Below are 9,538 nucleotides of genomic sequence, written 5' to 3' on the forward strand. Positions count from 1 at the left end.
TTAGTGATTTTTTTTACCAATTTATAATAATTGGAGAGACCATTATATGCAAGTAATCGACCGGTCAAATAAATACTTCCTTCGTTTCTATTTATATGTCATTATTTTTAATTACACATGCATTAAGAAATTAGGTAAGTTTATTATTTTACCCTTGTTTAATTTTCTTTGAAGTCAACTATTCAATCAATGAATATAAATTAATTTATTTTGATTAATTAATTTGACCAATGAACATTAATTATTCACTTAATTTTTCTATATTGGTCAAATGTATATTTTTAAGGCTAATAACTCACAGGTCACAAGGGTAAATTGGAAGAATATTGTAATTTATGCATTGATTTTCTAAAATGACAATTATTATTGACCAACTATTTATAGTAAGGATGACATATATAAAAAGGAACGGAGGAAGTAAAAAAATTAAATACTCTCGCCGTTCACTTGTTCCTAAAATAAATTTAAATTTTTACTCGTCACTTTTGACATATCAAGAAAAGACAATAATTTTTTCCATGTTTTACCCTCAACATTAAATACTTATTTTTTAAGACATTATTTAATAGGGTTAATTTGGTAAAATACCTATATCAATAATTATTTTTTTAATGGGTGTACCAAGTCTAAGTGTGACAAGTAAAAGTGAACGGATGGAGTAAATTATTAGTCCCTCTGTCCAACAATACTTGTTCATTATTGACTTTGCACACTTCTTAGAAACTATAAATACAAGAGTAATTTTACTATATCATCATTAAATATAATAAATATAATGTCTTAAAAAAGGTAATAGGAAAATAATCATAATTAATGATGAAAGTAAATTAGAAACTAATTACTTATAAAATTATTCATTAATTTTATAAAGTGGATAAGTATTATTAGACGGAAGAAATATGATCCGACAGGACTTTTATTGGATTCAAATAAAAATACAAAAATTATGTACATGGAAAATGATTACGAAAATATTAAAAATATCCGGCACAAGGAAAGAGAAGTTATGAATACACTAGATAGATTAATGGTAGTAATGATTAAGTGGAGAGAAATTTCATTAATTTTTAGCGTTTGAAATGCTATAACCAATACGTCCTCCGTCCAAAAATAGCTATCCAGTATCCATTATATTAAAGGAAGAAAAAAAAAATTATCAGAAAATTTGGTCAGAATGATATTTTAATTATATTATTTTACCTTTTTAAATATTTTTACCCTTTTAACTTTAAAATTAAAAAAATATTATAGTTTTTTTTAATTTTCTGGTCATTTAACACTTTCTTATATTACAAATACTTATTCAACAATACTTGTCCAGTTAAGAAAATTAAGAGATAATTTACTTTTTATATCTAATTTTCCCTTGCTATTAAATACTATTTGTCATCTAACACATTTCTCAAAGTATTAAATTTAATAAAATCAAAGTATAAAACAATAAAATTACTCCTATTATTTATTATTTCTTAAGGGGTGTGCCAAGTCAATAGTGGACAACATTATTTTACAGAGGGAGTAGTACATAACGATATGAAGATAACTCAAAACAAGAGAGTATGAGCAATTACTATATATACGCAGACTTAACATTGATTGAAATAGTTGTTGGAGAGAAGGCACCAGTCAGACTTGCAAGCACCGAGTAGTACGCAACGACAATTTTCAATCATACAATGTGTACTCCTAGTTTGACTTTTAGCGGTAGTCAGTTGTCCTCGTTCTCCTATTTAAATTGCCCTATTAAGTCACGGTCGGTGCTTGCAAAAATGACGAACCGACGGGATCAGGTACTAGTAGTTACAATAACAATGGGGGGCTGGACACTAGTTGTGAGAGTGGAATGACTAAACTAGACCTAGTCAGCCCAAATCGTTTGCGGTTCTAGAAGACCCTGAACAAGAAGAGGCAAGATGTCAACCTAAAGTACATAAAAAAATCACTCTCTCCCGGGAGTGCTTTCGAGAACACATGTACCGCATATTGCATCAACATCTTCTACAGATAATTTACCAACAAAGGAGATTCCACCAAGAACTTCTATAACCAAAAGATCTAATTCAAGTCTACTTATTGCATTAGTCATGTCTATTTTGAAGTCTTATTTAATTCGTTCGATGTGAAGCCCTTCCACACCTGTATGAAGCATTTTCTCTCGAGATTAGTTCTTTCAAAGTTTCTAAATTCGCTTTAGAGATTGAACAAGTGTCATCAATCTAGGACATGGCGTTCGGGTGATGTCTACCAGAATAACAACTCGAGCCAAATTGAGGCTTCCCTTCCTTTGTTTCAACATAAATATCATCTTAATAAAATAAAATTATCTTAAAATAAGTATCATCATAGTAACTTAAGACAAAAACAATATTATTTTTCAGTTATATCATTATAATTTGAGTAAATTTTAGGTTTATCAAACATAAAAATCATATTTGTATATTATAGCTATAGTTTGTATAATTGCGCTACATAGCAAATTTTATGTTTGCTATGACGATTAATATGTATATTTCGGTATACATATATAAAAAGAATCAATTGTATAATCTGTTTCGGTATACATATACAAAAGAATCAATTGTATAATCTATGTTTGTATAAATCAAGAAAGAGAGAAAGACAAAAGAAAACTGGGTAGGGGAAGATTTGTATTTGTATAATTATAAGTGTATATGACAAAAATATATGTATTTGTATTTGTATATACAATTTCTCTCGTTTTATACAAACACAAACGCAATTTATACATTTGTGTTTGTATAAAGTGAGAGAGGCGAGTGAGAGTGGCGAGCGAGATTNTATAATCTATGTTTGTATAAAGCAAGAAAGAGAGAAAGACAAAAGAAAACTGGGTAGGGGAAGATTTGTATTTGTATAATTATAAGTGTATATGACAAAAATATATGTATTTGTATTTGTATATACAATTTCTTTCGTTTTATACAAACACAAACGCAATTTATACATTTGTGTTTGTATAAAGTGAGAGAGGCGAGTGAGAGTGGCGAGCGAGATTCTCTGGGGAGAAAGACGAACGAAAAGATATGTATATATACAATTTTCTCTCATTTTATACAAACACAAACACATTTTATACATTTGTGTTTGTATAAAAGTGAGAGAAGCAAGGGAAAGACTGCCAGCGAGAGAACGAGAGTGGCGAGCGAGAATTTTAGGGAGCGAGACGAATGACAACAGTTTGCTATGAGTTACAATTAAATCAAACTGTGGTTATATAGGGATGGCAATGGGGTGGTGTAGGGCAGGGGCAGTGCGGGTTGAGCTTAACCCGCAAAATTTATAATCCGCCCCGCATAACAACTCTTTTCATTTTCAACTCGTCCCACCCCGCCTCGCATAATTTTTTTAATATTTTCTTTTTCTAGTTATGTTTGATACTAAAAATAAATTCATTTTTTCATTAAGTTGTATTAATTTAATAGGATAGTAACTCAAAATTTTATTTTTTAGAGGTCAATTGGAAAACATGTAAGAAACTGTATTATTTTTTATTGAACCCTTTTCATTTATTATCTTGAATATTTTAGTAGCTTTAATGAAATTATCTTAATAAATAATGCTCTATCACTCTTATTACATGTAAAAAATTAAAATTAAGTTTGAACCCACATATACCCGCAACCCGCCCCGCCCCACATTAATTTTTTAAAAACCCACTTCAAACTGCCCCGCATCCGCCCCTCCCCACATAGCCTTAAACCCACCCCGCCCCTCATCTGTCCCGCCTCATTGCCATCCGTATGGTTATAACATTTAATTTGAATTAATAGTTTGCTATTTTATACAATTTTCCCTTATAATTTATCTTTTTTAATAATATTCAATTTTTAAAAGATATTTATTAAATAAAATTAATTAAATAAATTACATATTATATTAATTTATTAATAAGCGTGAATTTTGCTAATTGACAATTATTTTGGAACGAAACTATTATTAAAATAGAGAAAGGTAACGCAATCTGTGGGCTAATTATAAACCTTTTGAATTTCTTCTTCTTCTTGCCTTTCCATAATCTATCGGCTGACTTACTAGGCATCGTGTCTTTCTATGAATCCAAAACTAAGGTATAACAAAGAATTACGATTTTTTTTAGGTATAATATATAAATATGTAATAATTTGATTTTATGTGGTATTTATGTTTTTAATTAAATTATAAGTGTTTATAAATAAACATTTAAATTTATATAGAGTAGAATAAGTAGACATATATATTCTACTTACTTGAAATTTTATGTGGCAATTCACATTCTCTATATTATTCTACGTGTACTATGTCACGTAGAATGAATATATTTATTTGTATAATTTTATATAAATTTACACGCTTACTTGTACCTATTAAAAGTTGAATAATATAAATATTTATTTAGTTGGAATTAAAAAGATACATTATATATTATATCGAAATATATGTGGAACTTGTATCCTAGTAAATTTCACGTTGTTGAATAAAGTAAGTCCAAAAGAGCACCATGCAGGCAATCTCCACGTCAGCATCACAAATTCTCAAGAGTATTTTTGTCTGACTTTTTTTTTTTGGAAATGGCCAGACCCTAATGAATATGGTCAGAAGAAGAGGGCATTTATGATATTGGTGTTGATAGATGAAATGGATGCTCGCATTTGAGTTTTGTATGCTAAGAATGTAACATCAAAATTTGAAGGTGGTTTTTAAACGGTGATTGTTTGATTAATTATGTTGTATGGAGTAGAGTATTAGTCAATTAAGAATTTTCATGTTTGGAAGAAAGTTACAAAAATGAGGATGTTGAGATGAATATGTATATATTAGGAGAGAAAAAATTAAAGTTAAAGATATTCAAAATAAGATAGAAATGACCTCCGTGATAGACAAGGCGAGAGCGAGGTTGGAATGACTTTGATATGTAAAGGGGGATGAAAGATGTGGGAGGTTGACAAGATCATGTTGTTGTTGTTCACTTTTGTATTATTTTTTACAAATTGTTTTGAAATGCTTGCCTTTAAGATATGAATAAGATCTGATACATTCTATCTTCTTCAAAACTTCAAGAAAATAAATTCGATATATTATTGTTGCTGAAATTTAAAGTAATTTCATTATCAAAATATTATTATTTGGACTTCGTTACACTTGAGTCTCGAACGAGCTTCAGGATAATTTATACCAAATGATTTGGCAAATATTTTCATTTAAGCTAATTTTGGAGGTAAAATTAATCGATTGTCGATTGTGATAGTATATGTAGTAGTATTAAAATCTATCTCTCCTCTCAAGTCAATGTCGTGCGCTATAATCAAGTCAAGACACGTCTTAAAAATAATTTTGCACACTTTAAGCAAGCTTTTGTTGTAAAGTATGATAATCGATAAGGAGCGGATATATATATATATATATGATACAATATTAAAAGTTGAGAATCAATTTTTTCACTTCTCTTCACTCAAGCAAGAAAACGTCTAAGGATAGCTATAGATTAATAATTGCCCAAAGAAACTCCAATTAAGTTGTGTGCTTACTCAAAATAATATATTTTATCATAATTAAACAATAAATAATATAAAAAATACCCAATACGTGTAACGGTGTAAGTTTATGGATGATAAACTAACCCGATAGTAATTCACAATGTTTGAATCTCCCACATTAATTCTTCTATAGAGTTAAATATTTCTTACTCTTTAATTAATTAAATTAGATTTTTTTTCCCTTCTTTTTGATAAACGAGTGCAAGAAACTCTTAGGGGGAGTCAATTGTATTACCTTAAATCTCTCAAATTATTCTTTGGCACTCTTTTTAGTCTATCTAAAAAGGAGGGAGATATTTATATATTTAATACTTATTGTCTCAATTTATGTGAAATATGTTTTCTGTTAATCTAAAAAAATTATTTCATTCATCCCAAGTTATATGATGCCTTTTGAATTTCAAATTTAATCTTATCTTTTAGAGGTATATCAAGGATTTCTAAATGATGATACACTATTATGAAAAGGTAAATCTAATCAGTTTGACATGTAGATTCGTATCATTGAAAACAGTTAAAATTTTAAATCTATAGGTTCAAAATTAAAATAATTAATTAATTAAAATGTCAAAAGTGCTACCAATAACCACTTAGAGAAGTATTATCTAATTTTAGAAAGAAAAATAATACAAGATAGATAAGATTTCTAATCTCACTGAGAGGTGCACCCAATCATAATTGCATTATATGATACTTCGATTGTGGGTTCACACATCTATATTTAACAAAAAAAATTAAAATATAACACTACTATATATGATTTCACGAGCGAAACATGAGTTCACGTGAACTTGGTGACCCCCTCCTGCATACGCCTATGTATCTTTTAAATATCCTGAACTATTAATTTTAATCATTTGTTTACTTTCAAATATGTAAATTTTATTTCTAAAGGCTTAAAAGACTTTATATCTGAATTTAGTAATAATTTAACTTCAAATATTTCATTTAACTTTTTATAAAACAATTTGTAACTATACATTTTTATTTTAGATCACAAATTTTAAAAATATTTTCTGTTAAAAATAATTTATAATTTCAAAAAAAAATATTATATTTTACTTTACTTCATCAGTCAAACACCGTCACATAAATTGAGTCGGAGAAATAAATAGTTTACCCACCCTATGGTTACATGATGCACATTTTATACGTATACTATATCCCATCCCTTTTACATCACATATATAATCCCTTTTAACTTGCTTTCTCATTCCATTTCACAGTGCCCACAATAACAAGGCAACCATTTCTCCTACGAAAAACCTCTCTTGTTTACCACCGGCGCCGTCGTCGTCATTTCTCTTCTCCAAAAACCCCATAATTATTCCATAGACAGTACCTTTTCTTCTTGTTTTCATCATATATTTCAGCCAAAAGGGTGTTTTCATCAGTACTCTGTTTTGTAATGGCAGCAGCACCGGTCAAGTCTCAGCCTCTGCACTATTTCTCTTTACCCCAATTGAAGTGGGGTAACAAAAGTCACACAAATGCTAACCACCGTTTCCGCCGCCGTGATTCTCCGCCGTCTAATGGAGATAACCCACCCCAAACCGCCGACGTGGACGGTGGGTCTGACTCTGAGAAGGTTCAACCCCGATCGGAGGCAGAGGCAGACCCTAATGGGGTTTCGTCTTTACAAGGAGAAGACGAGCATGAAAAAGAGGTTAAAGAAGAAGAAGAAGAAGAAGAAGAAGAAGAAGTGGGTTGTGAAGAAGGGGAGGTGAAGTTATGGAATCTAAGGCCAAGAAGGGGTGTTACGAAGGTTGAAACGGCGTCGTTGAAGAACGTTGAAATGCGAGTTGAAAGCAGTAATCATATGCAGAGGTCGCAGAGGTTGAAAGATAACGCGGATGGGAATGGAGTCGGGTCGGGTAAAAAGGGGAAGAAGAAATTATGGATCTCACTGTCAAGGGAAGAGATTGAAGAAGATGTGTATTCTATGACCGGGTCAAGACCCGCTAGAAGACCCAAAAAACGATCCAAAACAATTCAGAAACAACTCGATGTATGGAAAAAAAACCCGAAAAACTTCAGCATCTTTATGTTTGTTTTATGCTTTTTTGCTTTCTCTGTTTGTTCTTATGTTCTGCTTGATATGTTTGTTTGCAGAATGTTTTCCCTGGGTTGTATTTAGTAGGGCTTACTGCTGACTCATTCAGAGTCAATGATACTACGGTATAAGCTCGATTCACGCTATGTGTTCGTGTTTTATATGATGTTTAGTTGCTTTATATGATGTTGATATATGAACATGAATCACATATTTTGATGCAGAAGTAGATATGGCATAGCTGGTGTATCCGAATTTTTGCTACTGTGGAGAAGGTGTGTTATTTATGGTTCTGTAATTCCATGTTGATCCTTGTTTGTTTGATAATTTTTGAAGTTGAGGGTATAATAATTTTTGATGGTTTTGCAGATTTTGCAAGGATTGAGGAACACAAGTGGGGGAAAGCTTAGAGCTTTGAGGACGGCTGCATTCATGCCTCGACTGTAGGAGGTATAATGTATTGAATTACGTAAAGGGAATAGCATAGCATCTTGGAATTATATCTAGTTTTGTTTTAATTAGTAGCATATAGATATATTTGGAAAGATTTTGGTTGCAATGGTAACCTAATATATGTAAAGAATGGAACTTGAGATATGGATGGATAGGTTTTGTTATTTTCGCTAACTGGTTGCAGTTCCATGAATGTCAATGGAGGTGAGCATGACAAAGGTTGAACTATTTATGTGCTTTCTGTACATATTTCTTGATTTCTATGAGTCATGATAAGACTCGAGGATACCTTTTTGGGTTGGTAACTTACTTATGCTTGGTAAATTATTTGCTTTCGGATACTGCATGAAGGGCAGGTATATAATCTTTTGTCGAAAATATAACATGTTCATGTTGCCTTGTGATGTTTCTTGTCCTCCAAAGAATGTATGTCCATATTGTTTTTGCTCTTGTTATAAAGTTCTTTGGCAATCATATGATGCAACTAAACAGAATTCATAGAAATCATGAAGTTATAAATATTTGGTGATAGATTGTCGGAGTGCAGTATTTGGTTGATTGGTAGCTAGATGTTCTCGAAAGGGAGCCAAATTTTGCTATATAATTTCAGTCTTAATGCATCTGACAATATATGGTGGGGTGTACTAAACTTTACTTTCAGACTGTCTTACACTTGATGATGAAGTGCAGAAAATGCGCGTTGTGTATGTGGTTAATCTTATGGTTTTAAGCACTTCCTCATCCTTGATTTCTATGTGGAGATAATTTCCTTAAGATGTAGCAGGATTCGTTGGCTCCATCTCCTTTTGGTTATTGAAATTAACTGCATCATGCTTATGTGACTTTGAAAGGATTGAATTTCTTTTTCCCAACTTAGTGTATATTGATTTATCGGATAACATATTGTCGGTCACACTGAATTAAAGCTTGCATGTATGTTCTAGCATACCAGTATTGTTTATAGAACATATTGGATTCTGTTAGAACAGAGGCAAGGTCAGGAAAGGAATATGAAGAACATCTATGTATGTGCTTAGATCCTTGCTCACATGAACAAAGGATCCGGTTGTATTTCACCAAACCATCATTGCATTTCAAGGGAACTTCAAAAAAAACTTAATTGAGGACTGAGCTACTGAAGCTAGTTTTGTCTTGCTGGATGCACAAATATATCAGCATCTTCATTGTTCGTTATAGAGGGACCGAAATGGTAGTTTTGAACCTCTTAGGAAACACGGAAAGTTTGTGCCACTTTATACCTTTCATTTATAATTTAATCTTTCGTTACATCTCAATTCCCTCTGATTTTTCTTGGTAAGAGAGGTATGTTTTCTTGACCTTTTCATTGAAGATATATCCTAAATTCCTTCCAGGACTTTTAGTTGGACTCTATCGTCTGCTACAACAATATAATCAGTGTACTGTAGGGGGTCTGGGAAGGTTAGGATGTACGCAGTCCTCAGATGAAAATTTGCCAGGTCGATGCTTGGTGAAAATA

General features: G+C 31.3%; 1 protein-coding gene across 1 annotated transcript; it reads left to right on the forward strand.

Annotated features, from left to right (window-relative positions):
* The first annotated feature begins 6,741 nt into the window (after nt 1-6,741).
* On the forward strand, nt 6,742-8,214 carry LOC125842547 (uncharacterized). Its single transcript, XM_049521854.1, has 4 exons — nt 6,742-7,542; nt 7,647-7,712; nt 7,812-7,862; nt 7,957-8,214. The coding sequence occupies exons 1-3, from the start codon at nt 6,943-6,945 to the stop codon at nt 7,815-7,817; spliced, it is 672 nt and encodes a 223-aa protein (XP_049377811.1). The 5' UTR covers nt 6,742-6,942; the 3' UTR covers nt 7,818-7,862; nt 7,957-8,214.
* Nucleotides 8,215-9,538: the final 1,324 nt, after the last annotated feature.

This window comes from Solanum stenotomum, chromosome 10 (assembly GCF_019186545.1).
Source record: "Solanum stenotomum isolate F172 chromosome 10, ASM1918654v1, whole genome shotgun sequence".
NCBI classification, from domain to species: Eukaryota; Viridiplantae; Streptophyta; class Magnoliopsida; order Solanales; family Solanaceae; genus Solanum; species Solanum stenotomum.

Bases quoted from the DNA above. Each gene is read 5' to 3' on its own strand.
- LOC125842547 (XM_049521854.1), top strand. From the start codon at position 6,943: ATGGCAGCAGCACCGGTCAAGTCTCAGCCTCTGCACTATTTCTCTTTA. The intron at 7,543-7,646 runs GTATGGAAAAAA...GTTTGTTTGCAG, and splicing joins CAATTCAGAAACAACTCGAT to AATGTTTTCCCTGGGTTGTA.